Source organism: Mesoplodon densirostris, chromosome 14 (assembly GCF_025265405.1).
Source record: "Mesoplodon densirostris isolate mMesDen1 chromosome 14, mMesDen1 primary haplotype, whole genome shotgun sequence".
NCBI lineage: Eukaryota > Metazoa > Chordata > Mammalia > Artiodactyla > Ziphiidae > Mesoplodon > Mesoplodon densirostris.
Genome location: NC_082674.1, coordinates 77,488,077 through 77,515,361, shown reverse-complemented (window position 1 = coordinate 77,515,361; position 27,285 = coordinate 77,488,077). Strand labels below are relative to the sequence as shown.

Here is a 27,285-nt window from a genome sequence, read left to right as displayed (position 1 = left end):
TGCTCTGGTCTCTTGTCTCCCTTGGGTGCCCCCCCTCCATGTTACTGCTAGACCCTTTCAGAGTACTCAGGGGTCAGGGCCTTTGTCAGCTGACACCCACTGGAAGGCTGGGGGGCCCTCGTGCCACTGGCTGGTTTGGACACCCCAGGTTCAGGCTGCCACGGTCGGCGGGCCTGAGGAGAGCTGGAGGCCCAGTGCTGTCCCTCTACAGCTGCCTGGAGGCCCCGTGGTGGGGGAGGGAGAGGGGGGTGGGAGCTACAAGAAAAGAGGGAAAGTGAGATCAGAGTGGAAGGCAGGCCCCCCAGCGAGGAAGCTGTCAGCGCCACAGCACAAGGTGCGTGTAGGACAGAGGGTCTGGGAAAATCAGCTGTCACCCTCATTGTTCTTATGAGTGACCAGATCCAAGAGGGGCCCCGGATGTTTGCCTTTCTTTTTTTTTTTTTTTTCTTATTGTAGTAAAAACACTCTTTTCTTTCGATTATTGAGACTCCTGATATATACAGTAGGAATATGTAGTCGTGGCATATTCTTGGTCCTCAACTAAAAACCTGAGGGATGAATGAAACTTCACACCAAATTTGGGTTATCTCAGAACACACTTGCCCTGCATTTCTCTCTCCTTTTCTTTCTCCTGGGGTCCGAATGGGCCCCTGCAATGAGGCAAAGGGTGGGGGGCTCAGCTCACAGGACTGTCCTAGTACAGCCGTCTGCCCAAGCAGGGGGTTCCTTATGCATTTCACAGAAGGTCTCCCTCCACTTCAAGTAAATCCACACATAAAAACGAAATTTAAGCCAAGGAAAACAAATGCTAAAGCATGTGATGCTAGTCAGGTGGTTGGTCTGTGCATGTGTCGTTTGTCACGGGCTTCCTCACAGCTCTGCATGTGTACTTGTTTCCTTTATCTTCCAGCAAGCTTATTGGTTCAGAGACTAGAGAGCCCTAGGAGCTCCTTCCGTCCACGTGAGGCTAGACCCTGACACATACTACAAGGACCCAGCTCAGGGTAGCTTGCATCAAGTGGGAGCAAAGCACAGAAAACCTTTGATGACACGTTGGAGTTAATTGTTCTCTTTTCCCAAGAGCCACCACGGTAATGGATCCCTTTCCAGAAAGGATGACCTCAGTGTTTTTCATGTATTTATATTTAAAAATCAACTCAGATCAAAACCCTACAGAGGTTTTCATTCATTACTTAGATCAGCAATTCCAAGAGTTTTCCTAAAAAAAAAAAGGAAAAGAAAAAAAATTGATATGCTAATTGGGACCTTGTATAGCATGGTAAATAATTCCATAATTGAATCCATTTGGAGAGTTTCTGTATAAACACAGTAATTACTTTCTGTACCATGGGAGTTCGCAGAGCCCTTACTAGGCTAACAGTGCATTAAGGGATGCAGTGGCACTTCCTCGTGACCACCAGCCCTGGAGGTGACTGCAGGGCACGGGGTGGGGTTGTCCCCACCAGGAGGCCCAGTACTCACTTGGAGCACCTGCAGCCGCTGCTCCATTCCTTGGGAACCTAGGGGGCGCCAGGGCGCACCCGACTCCAGACCCAGTGATGTGGGTTCTGGGCCTGGATCTGAAAGGGAAGCACAGCAGGGTGAGCGCCAGGAGGAGGGGCCCAGCCCCTCCACCTCTGGGGTGCGCTCCCCGGCCCTCATCCCCGACAGACCTCCTCACACAATTCCCGGGTGACCCAGGCTCGGTACTCCATGGCACAGAAGAATTCCACCTTCAGCTGGAGGAACTTCTTGTAGAGGTGCTGCCAGTGCTCTCTGCCCAGCAGGAACGGGAAGATGCTCTGCTTGGCCGTGGGGTTGTCCTCCTCCATGTCGGAGGCGATGTAGCTGCCATCAGAAAAGAGGGCTAGCTGGTCCCGGCCCCCACAAGGACTCAGGCGAGACAGTGGAGAGAGGCTGCTGAGGTCACCCTGGAGGAGCACTCAGGTCCACAGAGGGCAGGACCGTCCTCAGCACCAAGGCTGCTGGGCCCATGCTGTGCGGGGCCCAGGTCAAGGTTCTGGCTGTTGCCATTTCCCTGGGACTTTCTACCTCGGGTCCCTCAGTCTCTGGGCAGCAAATGGTGCTTCCTGGCTACGTTCATTATCCCAGGACCTTGCTCCTTGCCTTCCCCTGCTCTGACCATATGACCCCTTGAGGGCCTTGAACCACCACTGGGGGCCCTCAGGCATTGCTCACAGGGCCAGGAAGAAGTGGATCCTGTTGTAGAGGTGACCAGGCAGCCCGACACGGCCGAAGTACTCCACCACCATGGAGAGCAGGTACTGCGGGAAGACACAGGGCGGGGGAGGGGCGGCCAGGGGTCGATGGCAGGACCAGTGGCCTGAGTGGGCCCTGCGCCCCACCCCATCCACAGGCCAGGTGGGAAAACCACCCAGGGTGGGCCTTGCTGAGGGTGTGATGGCCCTTTGACATGCGGAGATGAGCTGACGGGAGGCCAGGGAGGAGATGCCCAAGGGCCGGGGCACCCGTAGTGTGTCCTTTCTTCCTTTCTGGCCCCAAGGGCGGGTCTCTCCAGGGCCTCTGCTCAGGCAGACACCTTGTCCTCCGTCCCCACCCCCTGGGGGTGGGGACACTGCAGACCCCTTGGTCCCTCATAATTTTAGTGCTGTGAGTACCTTGTCAGACACTTGCAGGAAACTATCAGCTTTCAAGAAGCTCTGGATAACAGGGTCCTCTGTAAAGGAAGGGAGACGTGATGAGGGCCTCGGAGCAGCCCTTCTGGGAGCAGCGAGCCTGGGGCTGTGGGACATTTCACAGGGAGGAGGAGAAGTGGAAACTTCTCCCAGTTCCTCTGTTTCAGGAAGTAGAGGCAGCTCTCTTCCCCCAGGAAGGCTCAGAGCCTTAACAGTGACAAAGCTGTTCCTTCCATTGACCCAGGGAGAGAGTCTCAACTGTGGGGCAGGGATTTTGCTATTGTTATTTCATCTTCAACACATGGCTGGGTATGTGTGTCTCATGAAGAGAGATGACCTGGTTCTCAAAGTTTAACATAACGTTCCTCGAGCCAAAGGTTGGGTGTGACCTTTGGCCTCTGGGCACTACATCCCTGTCACTTCATCACACTGCGACTGTGCAATGCTTTCCTGCCCCACCTGATAACGGAGCATCCTATGTGGGCAGTGGAGAGTTCATACCCCCCTGGGTGGGGGTGGTGGGGGCACTGGGCATTCTACCCTCCTTCTCCTGGACCCCCTTCACTTCCTGCTGATAATGACCTGGCCTCCCCTGGCCCCAGCAGGCTCATCTGGGATTAGAGTTGCCCCTGGAGGTGCCATTTTCCAGTGGTGCCCTGAGAATGCCAGGTCCTCCTTGTCTTTCACACCTTGCCCCGGACAATGACATTTACCGAGACGGGAAGACGGAGGGGTCATGGATCATTTCGCCCTCCCTGACCCTTGTCCAGGTGGCCTGGCTCCCGGAAGGGCATTGCTTTCTGTGAGGATGAAAATATCCTGTAGCTTGCTGTCCAGTACAGTAGCCATTAGCCATGTGTGGCTACTGAGCTTATGAAATGTGGCTGGTGAGAACCAGGAACTGAATTTCAGAAGTTTCTTTTAACTCACGTAGAATTAAATTTGAAGAACTGCAGGTGGCTAGTGGGTGCTGCACTGGACAGTGTCAGCTCCGTGTCATCCCCCAACCTGCCACACTCGGTCCTGCCTCTGGTCCTGACATCACCTTCTCTGCAGACCTTCCCTGAGTATCTGTCACAAAGCTCTCCCACTCCTGCTCACAGCCCATCTCTAGGTGTCATTGCCGTTTCCTTGTCTGCATTTGTCACTGGCTGAGAGCAACTTATTTCTGTAATCTTTGGGGTCTCCTCCCACTTTGAGCATAAAGGCAGTGAGATCTAGTTTGTCCTTTCATCACTCATCTCTAAAATCCTAACTGGAGGCACTCAATGTGGGCAGGGGATTCCTCCCTTGATGTGTCCTAAAATGTCTTGATAATTGAACCCTCAACCGTGAGTCCTGCTTTCCTTTCTCCCTCCAAGAACTCATCTCAGATGAAAACCCATGAGCACCGCAGTAGAACTGTGGAAACAGAGCGATCTGCTTCTGTGCCACCTGGACACCTCACAGCTCTGAGCCCCAGGGGGAGATTTGGCCATGATCCCGGAGCCTGTGGGATCCTCGGTGTAGAAGGGACCTGACCCTCCACTAGCTCAGAGCACAGACCCAGAAGCCGGTAGAAGGCCTCTTGGTCTTCTGCACGATAACTGGATCTTCTCTTGTTGATCCTGAGTTTCGTTCCCTCAACATGAGTGACGGTCCACATGTTCCTCCTCTGACTGCGCTTCTTCCAGGACTTCAGCTTGGAGACGACTTCCGAGGAGGTGGGTTTGGAGGCCAGGGCGCTGCTGTCCTGGGCGGCTGCAGGAACGAGACTCTGTGTGAGCACAGACCTGACCCACCTGGGAGGCCCCGAGTCTGCCCTTGCAGCTCACCCTGAAGATTGAACCCTGCCTCCTGAGGACAAGACAACAAGTGGTTACTCAGCAGTACCTGATGTTCTCTTCAGGGCCAAGGGAGCTGAGGACACCACACCTCCCTTGACATCCATCAGTCTCTTCCTCTTCTGGCCTCTCATCCTCCTGGTTCTCTGCTCAGAGACAGCCTCTGGAGGGGCAGAACTGGAGGCCAGAGGGCTCCCATCCTGAGCAGCTGCAAGGAGAGAGGAAGGACCCTGTGTGATCACGGGAGGGACCCACCTGGGAAACACTGTGCTCTTCCCTTCTCACTCACCTTGAGTATGTTGCACGTGACATCTGAAGGGATAAGAATGACCATCACCCCCTTTGCACTCTGTCTATAAAGGAGGGTAGGCACTGAAGTAATATTTACCTTTCTTGGCCAGGGAAAAACTGCTCTCCTGTGCCTCCTTCCCTGGATCTTTCTGCCTGGGGAGCACCTCTGTGGAGACAAATGTGAAACTCTCTGGTCATCGATGTCTTTAATAACTACAAAGGTGAGCAAGATAGTGACCTCCTGTCTCACCCTGGACACCTTTCCCCTGCCCTGCAGACCCACACCCATGAAGAGTCCAGGGAAGAAGAAGTGATGCTGGAGCCATGATGATCTATCACCTTCATTCATTCAGAGAGCAGGGAGAAGTGTGAATGACCACACACACCTGGCTTCCCTGCCACGAGCGGCCTTTTCATCCGACTTTTTTGCCGGGTCCCGTGGACTTGCATCACTCTCCGAGGCATCCGATGTGGAGCTCAGAGGGATAGCCTGTCTTTTCTGGGTACCAAAAACTGGAAAGAAACCAACTTGATTCTGACCAGGCCACTTCCTTCCGCTTAACCTGCTTCTTGTGAGACCTAATAATAATTAAAAGGGCAATAACATTAGCTACCAGTAATTGCTTAGTAAACTTGAGATATTGATTAGTGCGTTGGGATGCCCTCATTCAGTCCTTACAAGGAGGTGTGAGGTAAGGTGTGTCACTTGCCTGTTTACAGATGAGGAAATGCTGACCTAATTTGTCTAGGATTTGTTCCTTGACCGTGGCTAGAGCTCTTTGGACTTGGGATTAGAACTCGCGTCTGAGCGGTGCTCAGGGGAAGAAGGCTGGTGGCAGCCCCGGTTGAGCCTCAGGCACATTTCCATGAGGGTTGAGCTGGGCCACCTTACACGCTTATGTCATCGGCTCTGCCTAAATATCCCTGTGAACCACTATAAAGTTACAGCAATCCAACCTGGCAAAAGTCTGACCAGAGTAGCCCAGGCCTGTGTGAAATGGCCCTGGAAGCTGACTGAGGCAGTTCCCCCTCCAGAAGGCCAGGGCCGCCTGCCGCCTCTGAGGGCAGTGCTCCTCCTGGGTGACAAACTGCCCACATGCTCCCGGGGCTCTCAAGGTCGAGTTCTCTGTAGAGTCGCTTTACTGTCTCTCCTCCTTCCCCCATATTCATTTTGTTCTCCTTTTGCCCACATCCCCTCCTGTTCTCTGTTCTCCCCACACTCGAGACCTCTTTGTATTCCTACTGCATCCCAGTCACTCCTCTGGAGGTTCACAGGTGATCCCTTCCACATCCCCTGCGACAGCTTGGAGGAACCTAGTTCAGGATCCAAGACTCACCTTAGTACAGAAAAGAGTGACGCCCACCCCAAGGAAGCACCCGGAGGCTCCCTCGAGACCTAAGCCCTCACCCTAGCCCACAGTGCAGCCTCACACCAACGTGGGAAGAGCACTGACTGTTGACAAGTGTTGCTAAGCGATCCAATGGGGCCCTTGCTCTGACTCACTGATGACATCACACCATTCCACCAGTAACTGCTCTTTGGTTTATAAAATGCTCTCAAGGAAAAGACGGTGGGCCTCAAGGAGGAAGGAGTTAGCGTCCCAGCCTGAACACTGGGATCACTTCCTCTTAGCCCAGTATTACCTCTGAACCTCATCTTGTGTTTCATCTGACCAATTAATGATTCCAAATGAAAGTGATTCATCCACATATCAAAAAATTGAGAAAATACAAACTTAAAAGTTGATTAATATTCATAGTAAAGTTAGTTTATTTATTTGATATTTAATTAATTAATTAATTTATTAAACATCTTTATTGGAGTATAATTGCTTTACAATGGTGTGTTAGTTTCTGCTTTATAACAAAGTGAATCAGCTATACATATACATATATCCCCATATCTCCTCCCTCTTGCGTCTCCTTCCCAATGTAGTTTATTTTTACTCTTTTCTGGTTTGTGTTTAACTATGATTATATTGAGATTTTAAAAATTAACTTTTTCATTTTGAGATAATTGTAGATTCATAAATGCAGTTGTAAGTAATGACACATCCTATATACCTTTCCCCAAATTTCCTTCAGTGGTACAAAGTTGAATATCTATAGCACAGTATCACAATAGGACATTAGAATTGGTACAACCCATTGACCTTATTCAGATTTCCCCAGTTTTATATGCAATCACTTATGTGTGTATTTAGTTCTATGCAGTTGTATCCCATGTGTACACTCATGTACACCACCACCAAGGTATAGAACAGTTCTGTTATACGGATCCTTCATGCTACTTTTTTATAGTATCTCCATCCACAACCCCTGGCAACCACTATTCTCTTCTTCATCTATATAATTTTATTATTTCAAAAATACATGAATGGAAACAGATAGTGTAGAATGTTCTGATCTGGCTTTTAGTTTTAATTTGCATAATTCCCTTGAGGACTGTTTAATTTGTTGCATAAATCAATAGTTTATTCCTTTTTATTGCTTAGTAGGAATCCATGGTTCTATGGTCAAGTGCATATTTAGTTTTGTAAGAATCTGCCATACTCTTCTAGAGTGGCCCTATCATTTTACATCCCCACCAGGAATGTATCAGTGATCCACTTTCTCCACATCATTGTCAGCATTTGGGTTATCACTTTTTATTTTAACCATATCTCGTTGTGGTTTTAATTGGCACTTCCCTAATGATATTCCATAATGATATTGATTTCATGTGTTTATTTGCCATCTGTATATCTTCTGGTTCATGTTTTTTTCTAATTGAACTACTTCTTTACTGTTGAGTTTTGAGATCTTTTTATGTATATCCCAGATACAAGTCCTTTGTAAGATACGTGGTTTGCAAATATTTTCTCCCAGTCTATAGCTTATCTTTTTTTTTTTTAATGTTGGGGGTAGGAGTTAATTAATTAATGAATTAATTAATTTTTGCTGTGTTGGGTCTTCGTTTCTGTGCGAGGGCTTTCTCTAGTTGTGGCAAGCGGGGGCCACTCTTCATCGCGGTGCGCGGGCCTTTCACTATCGTGGACTCTCTTGTTGCGGAGCACAGGCTCCAGACGCGCAGGCTCAGTAGTTGTGGCTCACGGGCCTAGTTGCTCCGCGGCATGTGGGATCCTCCCAGACCAGGGCTCGAACCCGTGTCCCCTGCATTAGCAGGCAGATTCTCAACCACTGCGCCACCAGGGAAGCCCCTATAGCTTATCTTTTAACATCCTCTTTTTTAAAACCATTTTTCCTTCTGGTTTTATTGAAATGTAATTGAGGTACAACACTGTATAAGTTTAAGGTGTACAGGATAACTACTTGACATATGTACATATTGCAAAATGGTCACCACAGTAAGTTTAGTTAACATTTATTACCTCATATAGTTACCGAAAATTTTTTTCCCTGTAATAAGAACTTTTAGGATTTACTTTCTTAGCACCTCTCAAGTACACCATACAGCAGTGTTGATTATATAGTCACCATGCTGTACATCACATCCTCAGGACTTATTTCTTTTAGAATTGGAAGTTTACACCTTTTGACCACCTTCAACCATTTCACCCGCCCCCCAGTCCCTGCCTCTGGTAACCATCCATCTGTTCTTTGTTTCTATCAGTTTTTCAAAATTTTTATTGAAATACAGTTGATTTACAATGTTGTGTTAACTTCTGTACAGCAAAGTGATTCAGTTATACATATATATATATATACATACATATTCTTTTTCATAGTCTTTTCCATTATGGCATATCATAGGATATTGAATAGAGTTCCCTGTGCTCTACAGTAGGACCTTGTTGTTTATCCATTCTATGTATAATAGTTTGTACCTGCTAATCTCAACCTCCCAATCCATCCGTTCCCTACCCCCCTTCCCCCTTGGCAACCACAAGTCTGTTCTCTACGTCTCTGAGTCTGTTTCTGTTTCGTAGATAAGTTCATTTGTGTCATATTTTAGATTCCACATATAAGTGATATCATATGGTATTTGTCTCTTTCTGACATACTTTGCTTAGTATGATAATCTCTTGGTCCATCCATGTTGCTGCAAATGGCATTATTTCATTCTTTTTTGTGGCTGAGTAATATTCCATTGTATATGTGTACCACATCCATTCATCTGTTGATGGACATTTAGGTTGCTTCCATGTCTTGGCTATTGTGAATAGTGCTGCTATGAACATAGGGGTGCATGTATCTTTTTGAATTACAGTTTTATTCAGATATACGCCCAGGAGTGGGATAGTGGGATTTCTGGATCATATGGTAACTCTATTTTCAGTTTTTTGAGGAAACTCGATACTGTTTTCCATAGTGGCTGCATCAGTTTACATTCCCACCATCAGTGTAGGAGGGTTCCCTTTTCTCCACATCCTCTCCAGCATTTGTTACTTGTAGACTTTTTTTTGGGCGGGGGGCGCTGTGCCGCATGGCACGTGGGATCTTGGATCAAACCTGTGCCTCCTACAGTGGAAGCACTGAGTCCTAACCACTGGACCACCAGGGAATTCCTATTTGTAGACCTTTTAATGATGGCCATTCTGACTGGTGTGAGGTGGTGCCTCATTGTAGTTTTGATTTGCATTTCTCTAATAATTAGCAATGTTGAACACCTTTTCATGTGCCTATTGGCCATCTGTATATCTTCTTTGGAGAAAGTTCTATTTAGGTCTTCAGACCATTTTTTGATTGGGTTGTTTTAAACTTCTTTGTTCATGTATGTTACATAATATTCACTCATTTTAAACATACAATTCAATGAATTTTAGTGTATTTACACAGAGTTCAACAATCATCAGCACAATCTAATTTTGGAACATGTCCATCCCCCCAAAAGCTCCCTCCTGCTCATTTGCAGTCACTCCCCATTCTCACCTCCAGCTGTAGGCAACCACTACTGCGTGTCTGTCTTTTTTTTTTTTTTTTACTGGGGATTGGTAGAGAAATCAGTTTGAAAAAAATATTTCATTGCTAAAAGCCATTTGAAATTTACTCATTTTAAGCTCTTTATTGATAAATGAGAAAACAGTGGCCCTGAAAGCACCAGGGTGTAGCCCAAGACCATACATAAGCACTACATGGCAGAGGTCAGATCCCTTGAAAAGCATTCTTGCCACTGGGAACCTGGGTGCCAAGCTTCGGGGTGGAGTGACCACAGGTTCTGCCATGGTTCCCTCTGATTGGTGCTCGAGTGTCTTCCAAAGGAGTGAAGGCATGAACCTGTGGGAAGCTCTGAGGCATAGACGCCTGGCCTTAGCCGCAGGACACCATTGGTGTAAGCCTCACAGAACTGCTCCTTGGTGCTGCGTCATCTGACTTGAATAAGGCCACTTTCTCACCCTTTGTCTAGAAACCAGCTGACTTCACAGCCTACGGAGAGGGGCACGTCCCAGCTTAGGGCATCTCCTGACATCCTAGAGGAGGCAGGAAGGAGGGGGCTCGCACCTCTCAGCCTGGTGGTCCGTGTGCAAACACGCTTGGTGGCAGGCCGGCGAGCCTGCTGGGCTGCAGACAGGCCCGAGCGTGGGAGCCAGCATTGGACTGGAAGCCAGAGCCTGTGGGAGCCGAGGCAGGAATTGTCAGAGGAATGGGCTTGTGATGATTCCAAGGGAAGCACATGCCAAAGCCCAGTCTGAGCGACAGGAGTAGGCCAGGCGGGGAGAGGGTGTTGGGAACTGGGGGAAACTGAAGGCCGTGGACCAATGTGAGACCAAAGCAGGAAGACTTTGTCGCCTCCTTCATACAGGGTTGGGGGCCTCTCTTCTGGGTTCCCCATCCTCATACTGACCAGATTTGGGGGAAAATGCCTCACTGTATGAAGATCTCTCCGGTTAAGCAATGGGGGAAGGGGCAGGATTTGGTCACCTCTGTACCCCTGTGTCTGCAATTTTTAACCAGCAGTGGAAGGAAGCAGAGGTGAGGCCGGAAAAGCACCCCCTCCACGTGGAGGCCTCTGTCAGCACCTACTGCGCCCGGCAGATACCCACGCTGGTTCCAAAGCTTCCCAGGTGACTGTGTTTTCCTGCTTCCAAGGCCAGGTTCCCCCTACTCCAAAATACATTGGTTGCTTCTGATTACAGTCACAAGCTTCCGAAAAGTCTTTTTCGATAAAAGAGCCCCTAAAACCACATCCTTGATTTTTGCCTGTGGATCAGGAAGACTTGCCTGTTCTCCATCCTCTTGCTTTGCTCCATCTTATGTTCTTGAGTGAAAGTGAGGCTGGGATGGAAAGTGGGGGCTGCTCAGAGGGCAGGACTTTCAGGCCCCAGACGAGGGGAGCCCATCGATCAGGCAGCTGCACCAGAAGCTCCCTCAGGTGGCATCTGGTCCTGCCCCTCGTTCTACAGCTGAGACCCGGAGGCTCAGGGAGGGGTGGCTGGCCCAAGTCCGCACCGCTCCCCATCGGAGCCCAGACATGCCTGGGCACCCAGACCACGCTGTTTCTACCCGAGAACCTGGTCCTTTACTGCCTGTCTTCCTGGTCCAGTAGACCCTCAGGAAGAGGCCGATTAAATGTAAGTTACAAGGACGTTGCCGAGTAAATGTAAGTTACAAGGACGTTGCACCAGGCAGAGTTTATGAACACCTTGAAAAAGCAGACACACTGACTCTTCCTTTCTCTGTGCGTCTTTGGAAAAACAAAGGGCTTTGTGTTATTTCTTGGAATTACATTAATTGAATTAGCCTGTGTGTTGCTTTCTTGGTCATTACAACATCTTAATTAAAATTTTTCTCTTTTAGCTGAAAATATTTCTTCCATGGTATATTAAGACATAAAGTAGGAAGTTTAGGAAAAGAAGTAATTTTATACTAAGCTCAATAAAAGCAATGAAAATCTGTAAGTAAGCACATGTTCTTAATTTCCCCGGCTTTTACTCCAGTACTAAGGTGTGAAGTGTCTCGCCTTGCCTGTGTAGTCAGTGGCGCCATCCTGAGTCTTATGTGCAGGTGCAGAGCCTTGGGACACTGTGGACCGTGTGCTTTCAGAACCCAGACATGCCAGATCCTGATCTGTGGAGTCACATTACTGGGGGACTCATCACAGGGACAGTGGTTGGAAGCTAGTTGGTGCCACTTGTTTTTCTTTCATTTGTGTTTCTTTGTGTGCATATCTTTCACTTATCAAGAATGTTTTAATTCTGCTTACTGTACCATTTCAGAGATTAAGAAGATATTTTGGGTAAACGTGTATAACTGTGGAGTTGAAGGAAGAATCCTTAGCAAATCCACTGTAATTAGCATCCCTGGCTGCAGTCTCCTCCCTGGTAAGATCTAGATGAGAGGAGCTCCAGCCCTCAGGCGATGAAATCTCTGTAGGTCCCCAGAGGAGGGCGCAGGTGCTGTCTGGTCACCTCCCTCCACACCCCCTCTGTTGCACTGGTTCACCTGTAGGTCATCCCCTGTGCCCTGTGAGGGGCCTGGATGTCAACTCGGCGTCTTCACCACCTCCTCCTCTCTCCTTAGCCTCCACCTGTGTTTCCCGTATGGGACCAGGTAAGAGTGTGCCATTGGGAGGTGCCAGCGAGAGATGCCCAAGCCAGGCCGGGAGGTGGGAGAGGAGGCGAAGCCGTTATAGGCGGACACGAGGGCCGATGGTGCACACCTGGCAGCAGGGCGTGAATACCAGCTCTGCCCGGGGGCCCCGCCCTGGAGTTTCTGGAGCTTGGTTGGGGCTTCTTCATCATCTGCTCCAAAGACCCCTCCATCTGCTTCCCTTTATCAACACCCTTTCTGCTTGGGTTCCTGAGCAGACCCTGTGATGCTGTGTGGGATGTAATGACCCAGATGTGAACACAACCCATACCGAGTCCCCACCACTTGTTCTCCCCTGGGCTTTGCTTATGGAGTTTCCAGCCCCTTGGTTATCTCCCCTGAGCTCCCAGTGCTGTTGACTTGCCTTTTCCATTATCAGACACTCGGCTGTTCTCTGAAAGCCCCAAATGTCTCTGCAGTCCTGTAATCCTTGCACCAGCTCCCCCGAATGGCACCAGCCTCAGTGCTGCAGCAGCAGTGACCCCCCCGAGTGGCCTTGGGTTTCCCCTAACATGCTGAGGGGACTCTCTGACTAAAGGAAGAATGGGCGACCTTTTCGCTGAGGAACTGGAAGGCTTTGGGGTTGGCCCCATTTGTGTCAGGCTTCCTGGGACGGAGTCCCAGGTGTGTGGATGGAGGCATAGTGTGGCCCATTGCCCAGTCCTGTTGGTTCTGGGTTTGCCCCTCAGCGGCCACCCTGAGGAGAGAACCAACCCTTAGCCCAGCTGCTTCCACCTTGGCCTTCTGGGGCAGCACAGACTGGGTGTCACAGGCTGAAAAGTACTGTGGTCGTTTGCTGCTGGCAGTTTCGAGGACTCGAAGCAAATGCTAAGCCTTCATGGGCTAGAGAGCATTGAACAAGTGTATTGCTTCCTGAAAGGAGTCGGCTTTTTAGAAGACTTGACTGTGAGGTTCCTGGGAACCTTACCAGAAATTTCTTGGCACAATTAGACATTTCCAGGGGAAAAAAGAGAGACAAAGAGCTAGATAGTTTCTGTCTGGCAATTGCAGTGATTACCTAGTAATACTGTATAGCAGCTGGCCAGTAATAAGACTTCCTACCTAAAGGGGCTATACATATAGAGAGCTGTAAACCTGAACATCACTGAGCAAATCAAGCTGCAGTGGACCAGCCCAGGCCCTGGGATGGCCTTTAATGCTGGACAGGTGCCCCCAGGGTCCCCCACCCCGACCCCAAATGACCTTCTTGGTCTCTCTGAAGGGTTCTGAGCCTTAATTTTCCTTCCCCTGGTGTAAAAATCACAATTCCTACTCTCAGTCGAGCATGTCTGTTGGTGTAGCCCTCGCACCTCTGATCATTTAAGGATAAGCTCTTAGAAACCACACAGCTGGGTTTTGCTTTGTGATTCAATCTGAAGATAGTTTTCTTTTAGTAGTGAGTTCAGATTTATTAATAATATGATCTAAGGTGTGTCTAGTTTTTATATTTCTATATTTATACCGCACTTCTTATATTTACTGTGTATCTCTATTTGGTCTGTTTTCTCTGTTCTCAACATTTGTTGTATTCATGACTTTGGCATTTAGGATGGCTCATGTTTTTGTGACTGCATTTCACACTAATACCTTCATAGGATTCCTTGAATCCCTCTTTTCCTTACCTCGGTCTCCACCGTCCTGTTTCCAGCTTTGATGGCACCCTGGCACCTCCCCACCTCTCCCCCAGGCAGCATTCATGAGCCCCTCCCATGCTCTCTCCCTTCTCTGAGTCTGAAGGTTGGGTTATTTCTGTCATGTCAGAGTGAACGATAGCATACGACTCCCTGCCTCTGTTTCCACCTGTGTCAGCCTCAGACCGGCCCACTGATGCTCTCCATGCCTTGCCACGCTCCTGCGGCTGACATTTCCCATCTCCTCCCTGGATAAGGCTGCTCTCCAGCAGGTGAGATGCTGATTGTCCTCCTCTCTCCTCATGTGTTTCCCTCCTTCCTGTCTCTGCCTCTTTCCCTCACTACCTTCTAGTCTAGGTTCTTGGGGCTCTTCTCAGGTCCCTCCTCCTCGGGGGTCCAGGCCTCTTCCTGACTTTCTGTCTCTTCTCCCTCTGCCCATCCTCAGTCTCCGTGGAGGCTCCTGCTCTGGTCTCTTGTCTCCCTTGGGTGCCCCCCCTCCATGTTACTGCTAGACCCTTTCAGAGTACTCAGGGGTCAGGGCCTTTGTCAGCTGACACCCACTGGAAGGCTGGGGGGCCCTCGTGCCACTGGCTGGTTTGGACACCCCAGGTTCAGGCTGCCACGGTCGGCGGGCCTGAGGAGAGCTGGAGGCCCAGTGCTGTCCCTCTACAGCTGCCTGGAGGCCCCGTGGTGGGGGAGGGAGAGGGGGGTGGGAGCTACAAGAAAAGAGGGAAAGTGAGATCAGAGTGGAAGGCAGGCCCCCCAGCGAGGAATCTGTCAGCGCCACAGCACAAGGTGCGTGTAGGACAGAGGGTCTGGGAAAATCAGCTGTCACCCTCATTGTTCTTATGAGTGACCAGATCCAAGAGGGGCCCCGGATGTTTGCCTTTCTTTTTTTTTTTTTCTTATTGTAGTAAAAACACTCTTTTCTTTCGATTTTTGAGACTCCTGATATATACAGTAGGAATATGTAGTCGTGGCATATTCTTGGTCCTCAACTAAAAACCTGAGGGATGAATGAAACTTCACACCAAATTCGGGTTATCTCAGAACACACTTGCCCTGCATTTCTCTCTCCTTTTCTTTCTCCTGGGGTCCGAATGGGCCCCTGCAATGAGGCAAAGGGCGGGGGGCTCAGCTCACAGGACTGTCCTAGTACAGCCGTCTGCCCAAGCAGGGGGTTCCTTATGCATTTCACAGAAGGTCTCCCTCCACTTCAAGTAAATCCACACATAAAAACGAAATTTAAGCCAAGGAAAACAAATGCTAAAGCATGTGATGCTAGTCAGGTGGTTGGTCTGTGCATGTGTCGTTTGTCACGGGCTTCCTCACAGCTCTGCATGTGTACTTGTTTCCTTTATCTTCCAGCAAGCTTATTGGTTCAGAGACTAGAGAGCCCTAGGAGCTCCTTCCGTCCACGTGAGGCTAGACCCTGACACATACTACAAGGACCCAGCTCAGGGTAGCTTGCATCAAGTGGGAGCAAAGCACAGAAAACCTTTGATGACACGTTGGAGTTAATTGTTCTCTTTTCCCAAGAGCCACCATGGTAATGGATCCCTTTCCACAGAGGATGACCTCAGTGTTTTTCATGTATTTATATTTAAAAATCAACTCAGATCAAAACCCTACAGAGGTTTTCATTCATTACTTAGATCAGCAATTCCAAGAGTTTTCCTAAAAAAAAAAAAGGAAAAGAAAAAAAATTGATATGCTAATTGGGACCTTGTATAGCATGGTAAATAATTCCATAATTGAATCCATTTGGAGAGTTTCTGTATAAACACAGTAATTACTTTCTGTACCATGGGAGTTCGCAGAGCCCTTACTAGGCTAACAGTGCATTAAGGGATGCAGTGGCACTTCCTCGTGACCACCAGCCCTGGAGGTGACTGCAGGGCACGGGGTGGGGTTGTCCCCACCAGGAGGCCCAGTACTCACTTGGAGCACCTGCAGCCGCTGCTCCATTCCTTGGGAACCTAGGGGGCGCCAGGGCGCACCCGACTCCAGACCCAGTGATGTGGGTTCTGGGCCTGGATCTGAAAGGGAAGCACAGCAGGGTGAGCGCCTGGAGGAGGGGCCCAGCCCCTCCACCTCTGGGGTGCGCTCCCCGGCCCTCATCCCCGACAGACCTCCTCACACAATTCCCGGGTGACCCAGGCTCGGTACTCCATGGCACAGAAGAATTCCACCTTCAGCTGGAGGAACTTCTTGTAGAGGTGCTGCCAGTGCTCTCTGCCCAGCAGGAACGGGAAGATGCTCTGCTTGGCCGTGGGGTTGTCCTCCTCCATGTCGGAGGCGATGTAGCTGCCATCAGAAAAGAGGGCTAGCTGGTCCCGGCCCCCACAAGGACTCAGGCGAGACAGTGGAGAGAGGCTGCTGAGGTCACCCTGGAGGAGCACCCAGGTCCACAGAGGGCAGGACCGTCCTCAGCACCAAGGCTGCTGGGCCCATGCTGTGCGGGGCCCAGGTCAAGGTTCTGGCTGTCGCCATTTCCCTGGGACTTTCTACCTCGGGTCCCTCAGTCTCTGGGCAGCAAATGGTGCTTCCTGGCTACGTTCATTATCCCAGGACCTTGCTCCTTGCCTTCCCCTGCTCTGACCATGTGACCCCTTGAGGGCCTTGAACCACCACTGGGGGCCCTCAGGCATTGCTCACAGGGCCAGGAAGAAGTGGATCCTGTTGTAGAGGTGACCAGGCAGCCCGACACGGCCGAAGTACTCCACCACCATGGAGAGCAGGTACTGCGGGAAGACACAGGGCGGGGGAGGGGCGGCCAGGGGTCGATGGCAGGACCAGTGGCCTGAGTGGGCCCTGCGCCCCACCCCATCCACAGGCCAGGTGGGAAAACCACCCACGGTGGGCCTTGCTGAGGGTGTGATGGCCCTTTGACATGCGGAGATGAGCTGACGGGAGGCCAGGGAGGAGATGCCCAAGGGCCGGGGCACCCGTAGTGTGTCCTTTCTTCCTTTCTGGCCCCAAGGGCGGGTCTCTCCAGGGCCTCTGCTCAGGCAGACACCTTGTCCTCCGTCCCCACCCCCTGGGGGTGGGGACACTGCAGACCCCTTGGTCCCTCATAATTTTAGTGCTGTGAGTACCTTGTCAGACACTTGCAGGAAACTATCAGCTTTCAAGAAGCTCTGGATAACAGGGTCCTCTGTAAAGGAAGGGAGACGTGATGAGGGCCTCGGAGCAGCCCTTCTGGGAGCAGCGAGCCTGGGGCTGTGGGACATTTCACAGGGAGGAGGAGAAGTGGAAACTTCTCCCAGTTCCTCTGTTTCAGGAAGTAGAGGCAGCTCTCTTCCCCCAGGAAGGCTCAGAGCCTTAACAGTGACAAAGCTGTTCCTTCCATTGACCCAGGGAGAGAGTCTCAACTGGGGCAGGGATTTTGCTATTGTTATTTCATCTTCAACACATGGCTGGGTATGTGTGTCTCATGAAGAGAGATGACCTGGTTCTCAAAGTTTAACATAACGTTCCTCGAGCCAAAGGTTGGGTGTGGCCTTTGGCCTCTGGGCACTACATCCCTGTCACTTCATCACACTGCGACTGTGCAATGCTTTCCTGCCCCACCTGATAACGGAGCATCCTATGTGGGCAGTGGAGAGTTCATACCCCCCTGGGTGGGGGTGGGGGGGCACTGGGCATTCTACCCTCCTTCTCCTGGACCCCCTTCACTTCCTGCTGATAATGACCTGGCCTCCCCTGGCCCCAGCAGGCTCATCTGGGATTAGAGTTGTCCCTGGAGGTGCCATTTTCCAGTGGTGCCCTGAGAATGCCAGGTCCTCCTTGTCTTTCACACCTTGCCCCGGACAATGACATTTACCGAGACGGGAAGACGGAGGGGTCATGGATCATTTCGCCCTCCCTGACCCTTGTCCAGGTGGCCTGGCTCCCGGAAGGGCATTGCTTTCTGTGTGGATGAAAATATTCTGTAGCTTGCTGTCCAGTACAGTAGCCATTAGCCATGTGTGGCTACTGAGCTTATGAAATGTGGCTGGTGAGAACCAGGAACTGAATTTCAGAAGTTTCTTTTAACTCACGTAGAATTAAATTTGAAGAACTGCAGGTGGCTAGTGGGTGCTGCACTGGACAGTGTCAGCTCCGTGACATCCCCCAACCTGCCACACTCGGTCCTGCCTCTGGTCCTGACATCACCTTCTCTGCAGACCTTCCCTGAGTATCTGTCACAAAGCTCTCCCACTCCTGCTCACAGCCCATCTCTAGGTGTCATTGCCTTTTCCTTGTCTGCATTTGTCACTGGCTGAGAGCAACTTATTTCTGTAATCTTTGGGGTCTCCTCCCACTTTGAGCATAAAGGCAGTGAGATCTAGTTTGTCCTTTCATCACTCATCTCTAAAATCCTAACTGGAGGCACTCAATGTGGGCAGGGGATTCCTCCCTTGATGTGTCCTAAAATGTCTTGATAATTGAACCCTCAACCGTGAGTCCTGCTTTCCTTTCTCCCTCCAAGAACTCATCTCAGATGAAAACCCATGAGCACCGCAGTAGAACTGTGGAAACAGAGCGATCTGCTTCTGTGCAATCTGGACACCCCCCAGCTCTGAGCCCCAGGGGGAGATTTGGCCATGATCCCGGAGCCTGTGGGATCCTCGGTGTAGAAGGGACCTGACCCTCCACTAGCTCAGAGCACAGACCCAGAAGCCGGTAGAAGGCCTCTTGGTCTTCTGCACGATAACTGGATCTTCTCTTGCTGAACCTGAGTTTCGTTCCCTCAACATGAGTGACGGTCCACATGTTCCTCCTCTGACTGCGCTTCTTCCAGGACTTCAGCTTGGAGACGACTTCCGAGGAGGTGGGATTGGAGGCCAGGGCGCTGCTGTCCTGGGCGGCTGCAGGAACGAGACTCTGTGTGAGCACAGACCTGACCCACCTGGGAGGCCCCGAGTCTGCCCTTGCAGCTCACCCTGAAGATTGAACCCTGCCTCCTGAGGACAAGACAACAAGTGGTTACTCAGCAGTACCTGATGTTCTCTTCAGGGCCAAGGGAGCTGAGGACACCACACCTCCCTTGACATCCATCAGTCTCTTCCTCTTCTGGCCTCTCACCCTCCTGGTTCTCTGCTCAGAGACAGCCTCTGGAGGGGCAGAACTGGAGGCCAGAGGACTCCCATCCTGAGCAGCTGCAAGGAGAGAAGAAGGACCCTGTGTGATCACGGGAGGGACCCACCTGGGAAACACTGTGCTCTTCCCTTCTCACTCACCTTGAGTATGTTGCACGTGACATCTGAAGGGATAAGAATGACCATCACCCCCTTTGCACTCTGTCTATAAAGGAGGGTAGGCACTGAAGTAATATTTACCTTTCTTGGTCAGGGAAAAACTGCTCTCCTGTGCCTCCTTCCCTGGATCTTTCTGCCTGGGGAGCACCTCTGTGGAGACAAATGTGAAACTCTCTGGTCATCGATGTCTTTAATAACTACAAAGGTGAGCAAGATAGTGACCTCCTGTCTCACCCTGGACACCTTTCCCCTGCCCTGCAGACCCACACCCATGAAGAGTCCAGGGAAGAAGAAGTGATGCTGGAGCCATGATGATCTATCACCTTCATTCATTCAGAGAGCAGGGAGAAGTGTGAATGACCACACACACCTGGCTTCCCTGCCACGAGCGGCCTTTTCATCCGACTTTTTTGCCGGGTCCCGTGGACTTGCATCACTCTCCGAGGCATCCGATGTGGAGCTCAGAGGGATAGCCTGTCTTTTCTGGGTACCAAAAACTGGAAAGAAACCAACTTGATTCTGACCAGGCCACTTCCTTCCGCTTAACCTGCTTCTTGTGAGACCTAATAATAATTAAAAGGGCAATAACATTAGCTACCAGTAATTGCTTAGTAAACTTGAGATATTGATTAGTGCGTTGGGATGCCCTCATTCAGTCCTTACAAGGAGGTGTGAGGTAAGGTGTGTCACTTGCCTGTTTACAGATGAGGAAATGCTGACCTAATTTGTCTAGGATTTGTTCCTTGACCGTGGCTAGAGCTCTTTGGACTTGGGATTAGAACTCGCGTCTGAGCGGTGCTCAGGGGAAGAAGGCTGGTGGCAGCCCCGGTTGAGCCTCAGGCACATTTCCATGAGGGTTGAGCTGGGCCACCTTACACGCTTATGTCATCGGCTCTGCCTAAATATCCCTGTGAACCACTATAAAGTTACAGCAATCCAACCTGGCAAAAGTCTGACCAGAGTAGCCCAGGCCTGTGTGAAATGGCCCTGGAAGCTGACTGAGGCAGTTCCCCCTCCAGAAGGCCAGGGCCGCCTGCCGCCTCTGAGGGCAGTGCTCCTCCTGGGTGACAAACTGCCCACATGCTCCCGGGGCTCTCAAGGTCGAGTTCTCTGTAGAGTCGCTTTACTGTCTCTCCTCCTTCCCCCATATTCATTTTGTTCTCCTTTTGCCCACATCCCCTCCTGTTCTCTGTTCTCCCCACACTCGAGACCTCTTTGTATTCCTACTGCATCCCAGTCACTCCTCTGGAGGTTCACAGGTGATCCCTTCCACATCCCCTGCGACAGCTTGGAGGAACCTAGTTCAGGATCCAAGACTCACCTTAGTACAGAAAAGAGTGACGCCCACCCCAAGGAAGCACCCGGAGGCTCCCTCGAGACCTAAGCCCTCACCCTAGCCCACAGTGCAGCCTCACACCAACGTGGGAAGAGCACTGACTGTTGACAAGTGTTGCTAAGCGATCCAATGGGGCCCTTGCTCTGACTCACTGATGACATCACACCATTCCACCAGTAACTGCTCTTTGGTTTATAAAATGCTCTCAAGGAAAAGACGGTGGGCCTCAAGGAGGAAGGAGTTAGCGTCCCAGCCTGAACACTGGGATCACTTCCTCTTAGCCCAGTATTACCTCTGAACCTCATCTTGTGTTTCATCTGACCAATTAATGATTCCAAATGAAAGTGATTCATCCACATATCAAAAAATTGAGAAAATACAAACTTAAAAGTTGATTAATATTCATAGTAAAGTTAGTTTATTTATTTGATATTTAATTAATTAATTAATTTATTAAACATCTTTATTGGAGTATAATTGCTTTACAATGGTGTGTTAGTTTCTGCTTTATAACAAAGTGAATCAGCTATACATATACATATATCCCCATATCTCCTCCCTCTTGCGTCTCCTTCCCAATGTAGTTTATTTTTACTCTTTTCTGGTTTGTGTTTAACTATGATTATATTGAGATTTTAAAAATTAACTTTTTCATTTTGAGATAATTGTAGATTCATAAATGCAGTTGTAAGTAATGACACATCCTATATACCTTTCCCCAAATTTCCTTCAGTGGTACAAAGTTGAATATCTATAGCACAGTATCACAATAGGACATTAGAATTGGTACAACCCATTGACCTTATTCAGATTTCCCCAGTTTTATATGCAATCACTTATGTGTGTATTTAGTTCTATGCAGTTGTATCCCATGTGTACACTCATGTACACCACCACCAAGGTATAGAACAGTTCTGTTATACGGATCCTTCATGCTACTTTTTTATAGTATCTCCATCCACAACCCCTGGCAACCACTATTCTCTTCTTCATCTATATAATTTTATTATTTCAAAAATACATGAATGGAAACAGATAGTGTAGAATGTTCTGATCTGGCTTTTAGTTTTAATTTGCATAATTCCCTTGAGGACTGTTTAATTTGTTGCATAAATCAATAGTTTATTCCTTTTTATTGCTTAGTAGGAATCCATGGTTCTATGGTCAAGTGCATATTTAGTTTTGTAAGAATCTGCCATACTCTTCTAGAGTGGCCCTATCATTTTACATCCCCACCAGGAATGTATCAGTGATCCACTTTCTCCACATCATTGTCAGCATTTGGGTTATCACTTTTTATTTTAACCATATCTCGTTGTGGTTTTAATTGGCACTTCCCTAATGATATTCCATAATGATATTGATTTCATGTGTTTATTTGCCATCTTCTGGTTCATGTTTTTTTCTAATTGAACTACTTCTTTACTGTTGAGTTTTGAGATCTTTTTATGTATATCCCAGATACAAGTCCTTTGTAAGATACGTGGTTTGCAAATATTTTCTCCCAGTCTATAGCTTATCTATTTTTTTTTTAATGTTGGGGGTAGGAGTTAATTAATTAATGAATTAATTAATTTTTGCTGTGTTGGGTCTTCGTTTCTGTGCGAGGGCTTTCTCTAGTTGTGGCAAGCGGGGGCCACTCTTCATCGCGGTGCGCGGGCCTCTCACTATCGTGGACTCTCTTGTTGCGGAGCACAGGCTCCAGACGCGCAGGCTCAGTAGTTGTGGCTCACGGGCCTAGTTGCTCCGCGGCATGTGGGATCCTCCCAGACCAGGGCTCGAACCCGTGTCCCCTGCATTAGCAGGCAGATTCTCAACCACTGCGCCACCAGGGAAGCCCCTATAGCTTATCTTTTAACATCCTCTTTTTTAAAACCATTTTTCCTTCTGGTTTTATTGAAATGTAATTGAGGTACAACACTGTATAAGTTTAAGGTGTACAGGATAACTACTTGACATATGTATATATTGCAAAATGGTCACCACAGTAAGTTTAGTTAACATTTATTACCTCATATAGTTACCCAAAATTTTTTTCCCTGTAATAAGAACTTTTAGGATTTACTTTCTTAGCACCTCTCAAGTACACCATACAGCAGTGTTGATTATATAGTCACCATGCTGTACATCACATCCTCAGGACTTATTTCTTTTAGAATTGGAAGTTTACACCTTTTGACCACCTTCAACCATTTCACCAGCCCCCCAGTCCCTGCCTCTGGTAACCATCCATCTGTTCTTTGTTTCTATCAGTTTTTCAAAATTTTTATTGAAATATAGTTGATTTACAATGTTGTGTTAACTTCTGTACAGCAAAGTGATTCAGTTATACATATATATATATATATACATACATATTCTTTTTCATAGTCTTTTCCATTATGGCATATCATAGGATATTGAATAGAGTTCCCTGTGCTCTACAGTAGGACCTTGTTGTTTATCCATTCTATGTATAATAGTTTGCATCTGCTAATCTCAACCTCCCAATCCATCCGTTCCCTACGCCCCTTCCCCCTTGGCAACCACAAGTCTGTTCTCTACGTCTCTGAGTCTGTTTCTGTTTCGTAGATAAGTTCATTTGTGTCATATTTTAGATTCCACATATAAGTGATATCATATGGTATTTGTCTCTTTCTGACATACTTTGCTTAGTATGATAATCTCTTGGTCCATCCATGTTGCTGCAAATGGCATTATTTCATTCTTTTTTGTGGCTGAGTAATATTCCATTGTATATGTGTACCACATCCATTCATCTGTTGATGGACATTTAGGTTGCTTCCATGTCTTGGCTATTGTGAATAGTGCTGCTATGCACATAGGGGTGCATGTATCTTTTTGAATTACAGTTTTATTCAGATATACGCCCAGGAGTGGGATAGTGGGATTGCTGGATCATATGGTAACTCTATTTTCAGTTTTTTGAGGAAACTGCATACTGTTTTCCATAGTGGCTGCATCAGTTTACATTCCCACCATCAGTGTAGGAGGGTTCCCTTTTCTCCACATCCTCTCCAGCATTTGTTACTTGTAGACTTTTTTTTTGGTGGGGGGGCGCTGTGCCGCATGGCACGTGGGATCTTAGATCAAACCTGTGCCTCCTACAGTGGAAGCACTGAGTCCTAACCACTGGACCACCAGGGAATTCCTATTTGTAGACCTTTTAATGATGGCCATTCTGACTGGTGTGAGGTGGTGCCTCATTGTAGTTTTGATTTGCATTTCTCTAATAATTAGCAATGTTGAACACCTTTTCATGTGCCTATTGGCCATCTGTATATCTTCTTTGGAGAAAGTTCTATTTAGGTCTTCAGACCCTTTTTTGATTGGGTTGTTTTAAACTTCTTTGTTCATGTATGTTACATAATATTCACTCATTTTAAACATACAATTCAATGAATTTTAGTGTATTTACACAGAGTTCAACAATCATCAGCACAATCTAATTTTGGAACATGTCCATCCCCCCAAAAGCTCCCTCCTGCTCATTTGCAGTCACTCCCCATTCTCACCTCCAGCTGTAGGCAACCACTACTGCGTGTCTGTCTTTTGTTTTTGTTTTTGTTTTTTACTGGGGATTGGTAGAGAAATCAGTTTGAAAAAAATATTTCATTGCTAAAAGCCATTTGAAATTTACTCATTTTAAGCTCTTTATTGATAAATGAGAAAACAGTGGCCCTGAAAGCACCAGGGTGTAGCCCAAGACCATACATAAGCACTACATGGCAGAGGTCAGATCCCTTGAAAAGCATTCTTGCCACTGGGAACCTGGGTGCCAAGCTTCGGGGTGGAGTGACCACAGGTTCTGCCATGGTTCCCTCTGATTGGTGCTCGAGTGTCTTCCAAAGGAGTGAAGGCATGAACTTGTGGGAAGCTCTGAGGCATAGATGCCAGGCCTTAGCCGCAGGACACCATTGGTGTAAGTCTCACAGAACTGCTCCTTGGTGCTGCGTCATCTGACTTGAAAAAGGCCACTTTCTCACCCTTTGTCTAGAAACCAGCTGACTTCACAGCATATGGAGAGGGGCACGTCCCAGCTTAGGGCATCTCCTGACATCCTAGAGGAGGCAGGAAGGAGGGGGCTCGCACCTCTCAGCCTGGTGGTCCGTGTGCAAACACGCTAGGTGGGAGGTCGGCGAGCCTGCTGGGCTGCAGAGAGGCCCGAGCGTGGGAGCCAGCATTGGACTGGAAGCCAGAGCCTGTGGGAGCCGAGGCAGGAATTGTCAGAGGAATGGGCTTGTGATGATTCCAAGGGAAGCACATGCCAAAGCCCAGTCTGAGCGACAGGAGTAGGCCAGGCCGGGAGAGGGTGTTGGGAACTGGGGGAAACTGAAGGCCGTGGACCAATGTGAGACCAAAGCAGGAAGACTTTGTCGCCTCCTTCATACAGGGTTGGGGGCCTCTCTTCTGGGTTCCCCATCCTCATACTGACCAGATTTGGGGGAAAATGCCTCACTGTATGAAGATCTCTCCAGTTAAGCAATGGGGGAAGGGGCAGGATTTGGTCACCTCTGTACCCCTGTGTCTGCAATTTTTAACCAGCAGTGGAAGGAAGCGGAGGTGAGGCCGGAAAAGCACCCCCTCCACGTGGAGGCCTCTGTCAGCACCTACTGCGCCCGGCAGATACCCACGCTGGTTCCAAAGCTTCCCAGGTGACTGTGTTTTCCTGCTTCCAAGGCCAGGTTCCCCCTACTCTAAAATACATTGGTTGCTTCTCATTACAGTCACAAGCTTCCGAAAAGTCTTTTTCGATAAAAGAGCCCCTAAAACCACATCCTTGATTTTTGCCTGTGGATCAGGAAGACTTGCCTGTTCTCCATCCTCTTGCTTTGCTCCATCTTATGTTCTTGAGTGAAAGTGAGGCTGGGATGGAAAGTGGGGACTGCTCAGAGGGCAGGACTTTCAGGCCCCAGACGAGGGGAGCCCATCGATCAGGCAGCTGCACCAGAAGCTCCCTCAGGTGGCATCTGGTCCTGCCCCTCGTTCTACAGCTGAGACCCGGAGGCTCAGGGAGGGGTGGCTGGCCCAAGTCCGCACCGCTCCCCATCGCAGCCCAGACAAGCCTGGGCACCCAGACCACGCTGTTTCTACCCGAGAACCTGGTCCTTTACTGCCTGTCTTCCTGGTCCAGTAGACCCTCAGGAAGAGGCCGATTAAATGTAAGTTACAAGGACGTTGCCGATTAAATGTAAGTTACAAGGACGTTGCACCAGGCAGAGTTTATGAACACCTTGAAAAAGCAGACACACTGACTCTTCCTTTCTCTGTGCATCTTTGGAAAAACAAAGGCCTTTGTGTAATTTCTTGGAATTACATTAATTGAATTAGCCTGTGTGTTGCTTTCTTGGTCATTACAACATCTTAATTAAAAAGTTCCTCTTTTAGCTGAAAATACTTCTTCCATGGTATATTAAGACATGAAGTAGGAAATTTAGGAAAAGAAGTAATTTTATAGTAAGCTCAATAAAAGCAATGAAAATCTGTAAGTAAGCACATGTTCTTAATTTCCACTGCTTTTACTCCAGTACTAAGGTGTGAAGTGTCTCGCCTTGCCTGTGTAGTCAGTGGCGCCATCCTGAGTCTTATGTGCAGGTGCAGAGCCTTGGGACACTGTGGACCGTGTGCTTTCAGAACCCAGACATGCCAGATCCTGATCTGTGGAGTCACATTACTGGGGGACTCATCACAGGGACAGTGGTTGGAAGCTAGTTGGTGCCACTTGTTTTTCTTTCATTTGTGTTTCTTTGTGTGCATATCTTTCACTTATCAAGAATGTTTTAATTCTGCTTACTGTACCATTTCAGAGATTAAGAAGATATTTTGGGTAAACGTGTATAACTGTGGAGTTGAAGGAAGAATCCTTAGCAAATCCACTGTAATTAGCATCCCTGGCTGCAGTCTCCTGCCTGGTAAGATCTAGATGAGAGGAGCTCCAGCCCTCAGGCGATGAAATCTCTGTAGGTCCCCAGAGGAGGGCGCAGGTGCTGTCTGGTCACCTCCCTCCACACCCCCTCTGTTGCACTGGTTCACCTGTAGGTCATCCCCTGTGCCCTGTGAGGGGCCTGGATGTCAACTCGGCGTCTTCACCACCTCCTCCTCTCTCCTTAGCCTCCACCTGTGTTTCCCGTATGGGACCAGGTAAGAGTGTGCCATTGGGAGGTGCCAGCGAGAGATGCCCAAGCCAGGCCGGGAGGTGGGAGAGGAGGCGAAGCCGTTATAGGCGGACACGAGGGCAGATGGTGCACACCTGGCAGCAGGGCGTGAATACCAGCTCTGCCCGGGGGCCCCGCCCTGGAGTTTCTGGAGCTTGGTTGGGGCTTCTTCATCATCTGCTCCAAAGACCCCTCCATCTGCTTCCCTTTATCAACATCCTTTCTGCTTGGGTTCCTGAGCAGACCCTGTGATGCTGTGTGGGATGTAATGACCCAGATGTGAACACAACCCATACCGAGTCCCCACCACTTGTTCTCCCCTGGGCTTTGCTTATGGAGTTTCCAGCCGCTTGGTTATCTCCCCTGAGCTCCCAGTGCTGTTGACTTGCCTTTTCCATTACCAGACACTCGGCTGTTCTCTGAAAGCCCCAAATGTCTCTGCAGTCCTGTAATCCTTGCACCAGCTCCCCCGAATGGCACCAGCCTCAGTGCTGCAGCAGCAGTGACCCCCCCGAGTGCCCTTGGGTTTCCCCTAACATGCTGAGGGGACTCTCTGACTAAAGGAAGAATGGGCGACCTTTTCGCTGAGGAACTGGAAGGCTTTGGGGTTGGCCCCATT

At 49.0% G+C, this 27,285-nt stretch overlaps 2 protein-coding genes across 2 annotated transcripts; both read right to left on the bottom strand.

Annotated features, from left to right (window-relative positions):
• Positions 1-1,520: 1,520 nt before the first annotated feature.
• Positions 1,521-15,900, bottom strand: LOC132501421 (putative speedy protein E7). Its single transcript, XM_060116994.1, has 9 exons — positions 15,874-15,900; positions 10,214-10,323; positions 4,770-4,792; positions 4,530-4,688; positions 4,203-4,397; positions 2,640-2,698; positions 2,200-2,285; positions 1,674-1,848; positions 1,521-1,580 (listed from the first exon to the last, which is right to left on the bottom strand). Exons 1-9 carry the CDS (start codon positions 15,898-15,900, stop codon positions 1,521-1,523), a joined length of 894 nt encoding a protein of 297 aa, XP_059972977.1.
• Positions 15,901-15,911: 11 nt separating this feature from the next.
• Positions 15,912-19,202, bottom strand: LOC132501419 (speedy protein E5-like). Its single transcript, XM_060116993.1, has 6 exons — positions 19,158-19,202; positions 18,591-18,801; positions 17,031-17,089; positions 16,591-16,676; positions 16,065-16,239; positions 15,912-15,971 (listed from the first exon to the last, which is right to left on the bottom strand). Exons 1-6 carry the CDS (start codon positions 19,200-19,202, stop codon positions 15,912-15,914), a joined length of 636 nt encoding a protein of 211 aa, XP_059972976.1.
• Positions 19,203-27,285: the final 8,083 nt, after the last annotated feature.